Here is a 13,466-nt window from a genome sequence, read left to right as displayed (position 1 = left end):
GGCCCAGTGGTTAGGACTCTGTGCTTCACTGTAGGGGGTACGCATTCGATCCCTGGTTAGGGAACTAAGATCCTGCAAGCTACATGGCACAGCCAAAAAAAAGGGGGAAAAAAAAAGAATATATATGTGTGTGTGTATGTGTGTATTTTAAAAATTTGAATCACTTTGCTGTATACCTGAAACATTATAAATCAGTATACGTCAATAAAAAATTTTTAAAAATAAAACACAGGAAGAGAAAGTCCACTATAAAGAAATAAATAAAGCACATTTGAAAAAGAACCAATAGAGAGCTTCTAGAAATAAAAATATTGTCCTAAACACAAAAACAGTCACTGAAATTAAAAAAGGCTAAACAGGCTTCTGATAGTCATATACTTTTATTTTTCTCTCCCAAATGTAACACCTAAATTAGAACATTAGATATGTACTTATTTGATAAGTTCATTTTGCCCAAAACTTATGCAACAACAAGAAATGCAACATTAAAACTTGATAATTACTGTACTTAGGAGTTATTCTGAGACGAGTTGGCTTTAAAAAAAAAAAACACCTTTAGATCTGGGGTCAGCAAACCTCTGTGAAGGACTAGATAATATTTCAGGTTTTGTGGCTACGGTCTACTTTTTCTTTTAAAATATTTTAAAAATATGAAAACCATTCTTAGCTTGCTGACTGTACAAAAACAGCACTTCTGTACTATAGCTTCCCAACCTCTGGACATTCAAAGTATAAACTGGAAAACATCTAAATTATACAAAAATCAACCAGAAGAAAAAAGGAGTATCTATCGAGTAGAACAGGAAATACCAGAAAGATAATATTGTTTCTAACTGAATTTTAAGCAAATGAACCATTTGGAGAATAATTCCCCCATCCTTCTCTGTGCTAGGGCAAGCTCTAAAATGCTATCAGAGAGGGAAGATGAGATGACAGTAGTGGGAAGGCTGGGATGATGGGATGACACCTGGACAGGCCAGACGCTGCTGCGTGCCCCCAGCTGACACCTCCCACCAGCTATCACCACACCACCGCCGAGATGGTCACTCAGGAACAAAAAGGCGAACCTGCTACCCTTTCCCTAAAGACCCTAGGCCACCCTACAGAGAACAATTTCAGGGACTCTGGATGACCATCTGTCATCTAGAAAAAGTCCACGTCCAAAGTCACTAAGGTGTCTGGGGTCCCTCCAATTGCACACCTTCAGCCCATTCCTCACTCACTTCATTGGTTCATAGACTTGAAAGTAGTATCTTTGGGGAATTCCTTGGCGGCCCAGTGGTTACAACTCAGAGCTCTCACTGCCAGGGGCCTGGGTCCGATCCCTGGATGGGAAACTAAGATCCCATAGGCCTCACGTCAAGGCCAAAAAGTAGTATCTTTGTTTTGTTCAAGTTTTTCTTTAACTCCTATTTGTCATTCAGCCTACACTCTCTTCTTCCCAAATTGGTTCATGGAAAGTTCCCAAAGCACACCATAGCTGTAGCTGACAAGAGCTGCATGGAACTTTGTACTATGCAGAGCACGTGCACACATTCTTGTTTGAACTTTGCCTGGTGAATATGTTACGTTTCTTGAAATAAATCCTAGAACTGTTAAGAACTGCAAACCACTCAAGTAGCTGAACATACTGAAGCAGGGCCTGACAAGAGACCCAAGATGCGCCACATCCAAAGGAATAGGATCAGCAAAGCAGGCGGTGCCTGGTACCTCTGGTCATGTGACACACTTTGCAAATGGCGCTTTCTAACTACTATGTGAAGGACTTTGCAGTTACGATATTCTACCCTGTAATTTATAGGAACTCCTATCATCATTTTTAAAGACTACAGACAGAAGAAAAGTAAAAACCTCCAACGGCTCCTTGCCAAATACAAGACACAGTTGTATCTACCCTTCACTTGCCTTTCTCTCCCACATCGACCCAACACTTTGATCTAAAAGCCATAGCCTCCTCTGTGAAATTCTCCTGTACACAAAGTCGAGTCCCTCACTGTGCCAATACACTGTCCTGTCCTAACTACACCAGACCAGGCCCTGGGTCCTGTCTTGGCAAAAAAGCACTATCACACAGCAGGTGCACAACGAATAGACCACGGAAAGAAGCCACTCTGCAAGGAAGGGCATGTAAACAGACTGTTCTTCCCACACCACTTCCCCGAGCCTGTGCATCACCTCTTGGAAGTTGATGACCTGCTCCATGGGCACCTTCTCCTCTTCCTCGATGGCGTGACGCATGGTTTTCTCCACCCGCTGCAGCAGGAAGTCAAAGGCAGCAGGATTCTAACACAAACAACCAAGTGAGGCTGTGAGAAAGACAGGAAAATGGCCCCACACCACGTAACCTACTTCAGGTGGGATTCTACCAAGAGAACACTCCAGAAGGAGCAGCACCCTAAAGGGCAGGCCAGACAAAGGACAGCTGGTGAGGGGTCCACGGGTGAGAAGGGGGTGAGGGCTTTATTTCAGCCCTATGGCTGTGTCCCTCCTGGGTCCTCCCACAGCACTGGCGGGACGAGGCCCAGCCTCAGGAGGGGCGCACCATCCGGAACCGGCAGGGGATGTCACTGCGGAACACGCCAGACTCCAGGGCTTCCACGTGGCCACCCACGTAGGTTTCGGCATCCAGCACGTGGCCATCATCTGTCAGCTTGTTGAACTCCTGCTCCTGCTTGTTGGGGAAGACGATGTTGGCATGGAAGGCCTGCACCATCAGCAAGGCCTCGCACAGTGTCCCAGAACCTTTCCGCAGCACCTACCGGGAAATACCAGGCTGTGAGCCAAACACAGCAATCCAACAGCTGCACCTGCATCAGCTGCCTGGGACCACCGTTAGGCAGCGGGCCAGGAGAGGCACTGACCTCATCGGGCTCCATGGGGATGATGGTACACAGGGCGAATATAAACGGGTGGACATACTTCATGTACAGGTAGTATGTGGCCACTGCGTCTGACACCGAGTAGGTGGCCAGAGTCTGAGGAGAGGACATCAGACAGTAAGGTCAGTGAGGGGTCCAGTGGCGACCACCCCCCAGCAGAAGGTGACTCAGCGAGGCAGCACACGTGCCTGGGGCTGCTCAGTGGCCATCCGGCACATGTCTTCAGGGTCCAGTTCCACTGGGTCATAGCCCAGCTTGGCTTTGGCTGCCGCCTTGAGGTTGTGGCTGCCCACAGGCAGGTAACTGTCCCGCTTCACCCACCTGGAAAGGAGAAAACCAAAAGCCAGTGATAATTCTGAGACAAAGCCCAGGAATCTGTGAGATGTGGCGAAGCTGGACACTCTAAAGGAAGATGCAGGGTCCTGACAGGTACCCCAAAAGATCACCAAGACCTCACGTGGTGCAGGCCCCTTGTGAAAAGCTTTCACCTGGACCCAGTCAACTTCAGAGAGAAACCCACAAACACAAGGAGACGACATAGCGGGTCCTTCCAGACCTTGCGAGGCCTTCCTCTCACCCTCACGGAGAAATACAAAGGGGCCCAGGCAGGAACCTGCTGTCTGAACTTCTAGATTCCTCCACAGCTTATTCGCTACAGGTGCTGTCAGGCTCTGCCCTGCTCTCCCTGCCCCTCACACCCTGTTGTCAAACTCCCATTCTCTTCTTACATGCTCCCTTCTGTATAAAAACACTCGAGGTCCCCTCGTGCCCATCTCCACCTCTTTCTTCCTCACAGCTCAGCCCCACAACAGACACCACTATATCTCTAGGACTCACAACTTCCTACTGGCAGCACCAATCTCACCTTCTGTGGCCTCTCTGCCCTGTGGGCCATCCTCCCCCCTCAGAAACACCCCGCTGAAGGAACCCCAGTATTGCTGCCTCCACTGAGGAACCCCACATCTCTATTACTCCAAAAAAAAAAAAATGTATTTATTTATTTGACTGTGCAGGGTCTTAGCTGCAGTCATGAGGGATCTTCAATCTTCATTGTAGTATGTGGGATCTTTTTTAAAGATAATTTTTCTGGCTGCATTGGGTCTTTGGTGCTGCGCATGGGCTTTCTCTAATTGTGGCAAGCAAGGGCTACTCTTCGTTGCAGTGGCTTCTCTTGCTATGGAGCATGGTCTCCAGGTCTGTGGGCTCGTAGTTGTGGAATATGGGCTTATTTGCCTTTGGCAAGTACAATCTTCCCAGAGCAGGGATCAAACCCATGTGGCTTGCACTGGCAGGAAGATTCTTAGCCACTGAAACACCAGGAAAGTCCCTATTTCTCTTCTTGAGAATCCATCAACTATCAAGTTTTTGGTTCTTATCACTGAGCCCCACAGTCTCCAGATCCTCCATGTGGATACAACTCCCAGGTCTGCTTTTATTCTGAACCTGAGCTCTGCCCTGTTTCTCCAGGAGCCCAGCCCAAGCCCTGAGAACCATAATTTCCTAATGCCTCTTGCACCTGTCCCCACATCTATAGATCCCTAAGTCCTCGACTCTCAGATATCTCAAGACCAGCCTTCTCTTCACTCCTGTTCATGTTGCAACCCACCTGCCCCTTCAATCCACACACCATAATACCAGGGGTAAGGAGAAAATTCATCAAGCTTTAAATGTGTCAGTGGCTCCCCATGACCACCAAGATAAAACCAACCTCCTCACTGGGCACTGGAAGCCCAGGAGACCTTTCTCTCCAGCCTTCCTTCTCAGCACTCTGGGTCACCTTGCATGCTTGTCCTGAGTCTGGACACCCCAGCCTATCTGGACACCACGCTTGTCCTTCAAGAGAGCCTGGCTGCCACATCCCAACCTAATGTGGGGAAGCCAAGGCCTCTCTGTGACCTCCCATAGCACCAGATCTCACTCTACCAGGTCTTTCTTTCTGGTCCAGTTTCTATAGCCTGGGGACCAGCCAGCAGCCACTGTCCTCAGGTGACAGGAGCTACTTCTCGGCAGCTTCTGTAAGAAGGTATGGAAAGGACCAGTGTGTATAAGGGAGTCTCACTTACAGAAAGCCCTCATGAGACACTGCGATGAGCCACCACGTGAACTGCAGGGCCTACCTGAGACAGTCCATGTGGATACACTGGGGTGATTTGTACTCCCCCTGGCTGTCCTTCTGGAACCCTATCTCCTGGTACATGCTCAGTCCATGGACCGCTGCTCTGGCCTCCACAAATGGCCTAAGGACAAGAGGATGGAAAAGCACATGGGACAGTGAGTCTCTAATTTCCACAGGGGCTGGGAAGACTGCCCCAGGGGACACCTCACACCATCTCCTCTTAAACAGGGTGAGCAGCTCACCCGTGCTACCAAGCGGTGCTTCTCCCATCTCTCCCTCCCCTTTTCTGACTCACCAGTCAAAAAAGTCCCCATTATAGGTGACCATGATGGTGGGTTTGGCCTCCTGGATGTGTTCAAACCATCTCTGGATTAGATGAACCTGAATTTAACAAATTCTGGCAGTCAAAGGGTTACTTTACTCTTCCTCAAGTGATTTTAACACCTCTTCAAAGCTGAGGAGTAACAACTTCACAGGATCCCTTTATTTGATCCCTTTATTTCCACCCGAACCTTACATGAACGAGGACCAACCACTGGGGATTGAGCCCAGCTGCTATTATGATTAAACAAATGCTGAGGTCTGAGAGGATCACCATGCCTGCCTCCTCTTCCTATTCCCAAACATCAGGCACTTTCCCAAGTGGCATCTCTACCTCATCGGGCTCATTGAAGACACAGAAGGGTCCTTCATATTCTGGTTTGGGGGTGAATTCGAAATCTTCTATATCTTCTGAGACAATCTCCCTGTTGGTGATGAGGTAGCCCTAGGAAGTTCATTAGCAGTCAGTGCGAGTTATAGAAACAAAGCCTAAGACACACCTCCCACATGCAGCCTGGAGACTTTTGCTACAAAACCTTTGCAGCAACTTGAAACACCATGGCTTTCCCCAAAATGACAGGCTATTTAATCCTAAGATTTGCCTGGAGGGCAGAGAGTGGCTAGATGCCAGAATAGCTTGCTTGTTCACTTGTGTGGACTCCATTCTCTCATTAGTCACCAAACAAATACTAACCACGGGTGGACACTGTTCGGGTTTGGAGACCAGTTGGTCTCAGTTCATAGAGAGCTCACATTCCAGAAGGCACCCACTCACCTGACCATCAATCATATAGGAAATCATCATAATCTGGTCGGTCTCAGCATCTGGAAACTTGAGGGGCAGTTTGGTTGTCTCAATGTCAAATGCTAAAACCACAGGGTCCTGAAGGGACAAAATGTAGCATTAAGTTGGCCAAGAACCAAGCTGAGCTCTGGAGACCCTGGTGGTTCTCTTGACACCCATGACACCTCCACCTCTACTGCCAGTTACTAAAAGCAAGAGTTGAGCTGCTGTGGGGAAAGGTCCAGGAAAAAGCGGGACAGGAATCTTGGGGTGGACTGATCTACCATGATGATATGAAAACTTGAACATATGAGATAAGGCTGGAGCCACTGTTCACAGGAAAAGTCTAGAATTACAGAACACTTGAGTCCGTCTAGTCAAGGCTATGGTTTTTCCCGTGATCATGTATGGATGTGAGAGTTGGACTGTGAAGAAAGCTGGTCGCCAAAGAATTGATGCTTTTGAACTGTGGTATTGGAGAAGACTCTTGAGAGTCCCTTGGACTGCAAGGAGATCCAACCAGTCCATTCTAAAGGAGATCAATCCTGGGTGTTCACTGGAAGGAAGGACTGATGCTAAAGCTGAAACTGCAATACTTTGGCCACCTCATTCGACGAGTTGACTCACTGGAAAAGACTCTGATGCTGGGAAAGGTTGGGGGCGGGAGGAGAAGGGGACGACCGAGAATGAGATGGCTGGATGGCATCACCGACTCTGTGGACAAGAGTTTGAGTGAACTCTGGGAGTTGGTGATGGACAGGGAGGCCTGGCGTGCTGTGATTCATGGGGTCGTGGAGAGTTGGACACGACTGAGCGACTGAACTGAACTGAGTCTCAAGACACTTTGAAATGAATCACCTCACTTTGATCTTTATGACAACTTTGACAGAAGACTGTGACACAGAACTGACAATCTCATCTTAGATGTGAGAAAACAGAGTATAGACTATCCCAAGATCACAAAACTGTTCCTGAACCAGTTTTGAATCCATTTTTCAACATAACATGCTGAAACCATGCTCTTAACCATCAAAAATGGAAGTCAGAGCTTTCCCTCCAATGTTCAGATCCAGGCTAGCTCAAATACTGACAGCATGCGATGATATATATGTGCAAGGTCAGAAACTGATAAAAAGGAAACCAATTATTTAAAAATTCTTTTAAGAAAGTATTTGAGGAAAAAGAAGCAAACCAATCTCGAAATCAAATTCACCTTTCACCTTTCTCGCCAGAAACAACTGGAAAGTTTAGGGTGGAGGAAATGCAAGCAGTACTTACTGGTCGTTCAACGAGGTCATCGCGGCGGGCAATTTCCACTGGAAAGGCACTTCCTCGGTACCGGACATTGTACCAGTGAGCCTGAAGGACATGTGGTGCATTAACCGAGGACTTCTACACCTGTCCAGGGAAGTATGCTCTATGGGCCTATCCTTCAATATCACCTCCCGGCTGTCAGTAACTATCCCCATGCGACAGCCCACTCACCACATGTATCTTCAGGTCAATGGAGAGACGGATGTGGTAAGGTACATCATACTCTCGCATGTCCACAACATTGTCCAACTGGTCAGCAATCTTCTTAGAGGTTTCCTCGTCATCAATAATTACACTGCCCCCTTGCAGAACACTGAAAAATAAAGAGAGCAGCTTTTTCAACTATACTCTGCTAGGGACTGAAGTGGGGAAAGGCCAGAGTCCAAACAATGTAAATACAAAGGTTTACAAGGTGGCTGAGATGATCAGGACAGGCCCTTCTTAAGGAATGACCTTGGATGACCCCATCCAACCAAGCAGCAGACCACAGACACAAGGAAGTTCAGTACACTTAGGACATGCATTTTATTGTATGTAAGTTCCACCTCAATTAAAAGAGCTAAGAAGAAAGGAGACTGTTACTCGGAAGGCATGTCTACAGACGTGACCCACCTTCACTGAGGTTATTTCTTCATCAAGAAAACAAAGACGACAGGAACAGGCCCACCCAGCACAGGCATCATAAGGTAACATCTCACAAGCTCTTAGCATGGTGAAGTGACTGGTAAACAGTAACCATTTCTGCATCACAACTATTCTTATCATATCTAAGTGGGAATCACTGTCACTAGAATATTCACTCTCATATTAGTCCACTAAGCTTCCAAATACTGAATGGACTATTAAGGGGAAGAAAAAGGCAATGAGTTTTAGAGAAGACTCAGGCCTCTGGGGACTCAGTCTCCAGATACAACTTGCAGTATTCTGAAAAATCATTAATGAGCCACTGGGCAGGGGGTGCTGGTGCAGAAACATCCAGGGTCCCAAACGGATCTACTTTTGCCAGAGAATACAATTAGCTCTCTTCTAAAATCCTCATAAATTTCTGCATGTCTTTTTTTAGCTGATTTACAATGTTATGTTAATTTCTGCTATACAGCAAAATGATTCAGTTATATACATAAACACATTCTTTTAAAAATCGTTTTCCATTATCATTTATCACAGGATGTTGAATACAGTTTCCTGTGTTATACAGTAGGACCTTGTTGTTTATCCATCCTAAATATAATAGTTAGCATCTGCTAACCCCAAACTCCCAATCCACTCAGACCCCATGGCAACCACAAGTCTGTTCTCTATATCTGCAAGGTTATTTTTGTTTCATAGATAAGTTCATTTGTCAAATTTTAGATTCCACATATTAAGTGTTATCACACGGTATTTGTCTTTCTCTTTCTGATCTACTTCACTTAGTATGATAATCTCTAAGTCCACCCAGGTTGCTGCAAATGGCATTATTTCATTTTTTTATGGCTGAGTAGTATTCCACTGTATATATGAACCACATCTTTATCCATTCATCTGTTGATGGACATTTAGGTTGTTTCCATGTCTTAGTTATTGTGAACAGTGCTGCTATGAACACAGGGGTGAATGTATCTTTTTGAATTATAGTTTTATGTGGATATATGCCCAGGTGTAGGATTGCTGGATCATATGGCAACTCCGTTTTTAGTTTCTGGAGGAACCTCCATACCGTTCTCCATAGTGGCTGGACCAATTTACATTCCTACCAATAATGTAAGAGCATTGCCTTTTCTCACACCTTCTCTAGTGTTTGTCATTTGCAGACTTTTTAACGATGACCAGTGTGAGGTGGTACTTCATTATAGTTCCGTCTTGCATTTCTCTAACATTTAGAAATGTTGTGCATCTCTTCATGTGCCTTTTGGCCATCTGGTACGTTGAAATCATCAAAACTTTTAATTAGCCAAGATTTCTTCTTAATCTCCTACCCTGTTTCTTATTCAGTTCAGTTCAGTCACTCAGTCGTGTCTGACTCTCCGCGACCCCATGAATCACAGCACGCCAGGCCTCCCTGTCCCTCACCAACTCTCGGAGTTCACTCAAACTCATGTCCACAGAGTCGGTAATGCCATCCAGCCATCTCATTCTCTGTCGTCCCCTTCTTCTCCCGCCTCCAACCTTTCCCAGCATCAGAGTTTCTTATTACTCTTGATGTTTACATGTTTAATGAACAGTGTTTGTTGTCCTTTATTTAAATTTCTCTGTATAATAACCAGGGTTCTCTGGAAACGATGTGCTACATAAATCTAGATATTTAATAAAATTTGCAGACATCTTAAAGCTTTCTAAAAACCATGAAAACAGACTCTGTTATGGTAGTGGGATTAGAAATCTAAAATGTCTTTATTGTTACAGAAACTCAGTTTGAAGCCAAATCTATCCCCATGTAAGAAAGGAGGGACAGCTGAACCACAACCTGGGAATCCACCATTAATTTAACACAAAGGGAACATATAAGAAAGTCTAATTAATTGCTCAAAAGTGTTTCGCACTGAACAAAGCCAATCATTAAGGTAACTTTATTGCTGATTTTTTCCCATGTCCTATTCATCTTATAAACTTAGGAAAAATGGGAAACAGTCCTATGGACCAACTGGCTGCTTTGCTTATGTGAAAAAAGCTTACCTGGAGAGCATAGTTGTGTAGGCATCACTGGCATGACCTTGCTCCCGGTTTTTCTTCACAGCTGGGGAGATCTCCTTCCTCACTTTGACAAGGTCCTCCACGGTGTTGAAGGACAGTTTAATGTAATTTCGTTTCAAACCAACCAAGTGATTTGGCTACAGAGTCAAGAGATGGTGTTCATGAGTTCAAGAGAAAAAAATACTACGTTGGAGAGAGAAAATAAGGGGAGAACGAGTCAACGGTACATAAATGAGTTGAAGAGCTGGCAACTCCAAAGCAACTTGTTCAACTCTGCATGTGGCACCAATGACACCACTGGAGTTTTTGAGGAGGCAGGGACAGTCATGAAACTCCATCATCTATACTGCCCCACAGGTACCAAACATGTCCTCTCCCATCTCACCCCATGCACAGAGCAGACCCAGCCTAATTTACCCAGAAAGGGCTGGGTGATACTCACCAAGTCCAGATCCTCCTTAGGGACAGTCTCTACCTTGGCAATTTTACCCTGAAACTTCTTAGAAAGAAAGGACGAAACTTCTCGCTCACAACCCTAAATCAGGATCAGAATGAAAAGATGTCCCATTAATAAAATCTATTTCCTTCCTTGCCTGTTTCTCTAGAAGCCTCTTTATTTCCAGTTTTGACTCTCCCCACAAAATGAAGCTCAGGTCATTTGACCTAATGTCATAAACGACAGACCTACCTTTCTGGTTGCAATGTAGAAATATGGCTTGTAAGGCAAGGCCACCTGCAAGAATCACAGCCCATGTGGGGCAATGACAAAGAGAAAAAGGAGAAAAATGAAGACAGGCTGTTTTTATTATACTTGTGAGCAGCCTAGATTCAATGCATCATTGACCTGGACATATCTTAAGAGAGATGATACAACAGAAAATTAGACTTGCACATATCACAAGGGCAAGAGTCTAAGAGACACAATACTGCTCATCTTTCAGTCTTCCTGAGCTAGCTTCTCTTAGGACATCTTAAGTGGTGACTAGTGTGGCTCCATGGGGCCCATATTCCTAAAGAGCTTCGGGCAGCTGCCCGCTACAAGTCTCCCGTAATCCCTCTCTCCTCAGAGCTGCAGAGCTAAAAGGACACATACCATTTTGGGCCCAGTTATGCCTCATCACTGAGTGGTTTTTAGCTTCTTTGGGTTCAAGGGCCTTACCTTAAATCTGCTCCCATCGTCTTGAATAAAGTAGTAATCCACAGCACTCACTAAGCGTTTATCTTCATCTAAAATCTCAGTCTGCAAGAGAGTTGGTCAACAAGAGCACAAGGTTTTCCTCTACAAAGTACAAGAGCCTTTTCTTCCTTCTCTAGGAAACTGAGTACTTTAAAAACAAAATCTTTCTCTACCTTTGCATAAATCCTACCAGACCCAGTCACAAGAATTGTGTCATAACAGTGTTCAGATGAGAATGTCTCTGTCTCCTTCTCATCTTTGAAAGCTTTATTCTTATGGGTAACAGGGATGCCCCTCACCTTTGTTATCCCAGTGACCTCTTAATGACCCAGAGAAGACCCAGAGACGTTAAAGAGGAAAGCCGGAGAGCTGCCAACAATCCCATCTCTACCTGGATGGTCCATAACATGTTCCCGCCAGGTGTCACCTACTCTTCAGATAAGGGCTGTGCTGCCCTCCTGAATGGAAGAAGGAGGATGGAGGAAAAGCACAGGTGCTTACAGGGTGCATGTTGATGAGCCAGCCTGTCTTCTCACCAGGCTCCTTGAGTCTCTCAAAACCAAACCGCAGATCCATCTTATCTGTCCACTGACTGCGCTCCAGGCGCTTGAGTGCCGAGATGGAGGAAGAGGAGCCATCATCCCTGAGTGAAAAGAGGGAAATCCAGTCTCCACTGTTCACGACACTCTACACTCGCAACCCCCAGTCCACCCAGTATAAGCATTTCAGATGTGACATGGTAGGAGCATCCCGAAAAGTGCTCGTTAAGAAAACAGGACTCACAGGAAAAATATGACTGGGATATCATATTGTTTGATGTCATACTCATGTCAAAACCTGTTTAACTATGTAACCAGAACACTAATGAAAACAACAATCTTGGCTGGACATGCCGCCTCATTGGGTAGTTAAAAAAGAAAATGCATAAAGTCCAGTATTGCAATCCTGAGCATTTATCCCAGACTGAAAGAAAACTCATGTTCACACAAAAAACTTGTATGTGCATATTCACTGCAACTTTGTTCATTATAGACAAGAAGTGGAAACAACCCAGATACTCTTCAATAAGTGAATAGTTAACCTGTGTTATATCCTTCTCATGGAATACAATTCATCAGTGACAAACTTATTGATACATGCAATAACCTAGAATGGTTTCAAGGGAATTAGCCTGAGTGAAAAAACTAACTCCCCCAAATTCCATACTTTATTCCACTTATATAGCATTCTTTAGAGATGGAGAACGGATTAGCCATTAATGGGGGAAGGGAGATGGCTGTGGCTATAAAAAGGTAGCATAAGGGACCCTTGAGTCAGAACTGTTCTGTGGCCTGACTGTAGTGTTGGTCATGAATACAGAAAGTGCACAGAACTAAATCTACACACACATAAACAAGTGTTCATGCACTGTTGTATCATGTCAATTTCCTAGTTGTGACACTGCACTCTAATTATGTCAGCTGTTACCACTGGGGGAAACTAGGTTAAGGGATCTCTGTGTAATTTCTTACAATTGCTAAGAACCTACAATAATCTCAAAAAGCTTTCTCTATTTTTAAAATGATGGTACCCAAATTTATTATTAGTTTGTTTCTTGCAAAAAATGCAATCAACTGTATTCGACCACACAGGATTTTCAGAACTTGGGTTTGATCCATGGGGGAAGATCCCACATGCCATGGAGCAACTAAGTTGACGCACCACAACCACTGAGCCTGTGCTGTAGAGTCCGGGAGCCCATGTGCTGCAACTACTAAAGCTAGTGCACCCTAAAGCCCATATTCCCCAACAAGAGAAGCCACTGCAATGAGAAAGCCTGCTCACTGTAACTAGACAGTAGCCATGGCTCACTGGTTCTCTGCAAGTAGAGGAAAGCTCCTGCAGCAACGAAGACCCAGCACAGCCAGTAAATAAATAATTTTTAAAAAAAGAAAGAACGACCAAGTTGGAGACTAGTTCTACCAAAAATCAGTGGTGATGATTAAATCTCGATACATATGATGTGCAGACAGAATTTTTTGTAGAGTACATGCGTGATAAATAGCATTTGTGATATTTATTGAAGGCCAACAGAAACAGAGAAATACTCACCTTTTGTTGTCTTCAAGATAAAATTCTGTAACGTCAGAGTTATCTGAAATAACCTGAATGAACTAATTCACTTGTGTTTTCAAGTCATGTAATTTGAGTTGGAAAAATATT

General features: G+C 44.9%; 1 protein-coding gene across 1 annotated transcript in view; it reads right to left on the bottom strand.

Annotated features, from left to right (window-relative positions):
- POLE (DNA polymerase epsilon, catalytic subunit) overlaps positions 1-13,466 on the bottom strand; it is a 59,752-nt gene that overhangs the window by 43,743 nt on the left and 2,543 nt on the right. Inside the window, exons 2-16 of the mRNA XM_055405308.2 lie at positions 11,766-11,907; positions 11,247-11,327; positions 10,776-10,820; positions 10,530-10,622; positions 10,070-10,224; positions 7,586-7,727; positions 7,379-7,459; positions 6,092-6,199; positions 5,651-5,761; positions 5,291-5,376; positions 4,997-5,116; positions 3,068-3,200; positions 2,862-2,975; positions 2,543-2,755; positions 2,176-2,283 (exon numbers count right to left, since the gene is read on the bottom strand). Of these exons, the coding sequence (XP_055261283.2) occupies positions 2,176-2,283; positions 2,543-2,755; positions 2,862-2,975; positions 3,068-3,200; positions 4,997-5,116; positions 5,291-5,376; positions 5,651-5,761; positions 6,092-6,199; positions 7,379-7,459; positions 7,586-7,727; positions 10,070-10,224; positions 10,530-10,622; positions 10,776-10,820; positions 11,247-11,327; positions 11,766-11,907 (1,732 nt within the window). The remainder of the gene's footprint in view (positions 1-2,175; positions 2,284-2,542; positions 2,756-2,861; positions 2,976-3,067; positions 3,201-4,996; positions 5,117-5,290; positions 5,377-5,650; positions 5,762-6,091; positions 6,200-7,378; positions 7,460-7,585; positions 7,728-10,069; positions 10,225-10,529; positions 10,623-10,775; positions 10,821-11,246; positions 11,328-11,765; positions 11,908-13,466) is intronic.

This window comes from Moschus berezovskii, chromosome 19, assembly GCF_049115385.1.
Source record: "Moschus berezovskii isolate FMDL1 chromosome 19, NW_MosBer_1.0, whole genome shotgun sequence".
Taxonomy (NCBI): domain Eukaryota; kingdom Metazoa; phylum Chordata; class Mammalia; order Artiodactyla; family Moschidae; genus Moschus; species Moschus berezovskii.
Note: the sequence above shows the minus strand (reverse complement) of the source record. Positions and strands in the feature narration are given on the sequence as shown.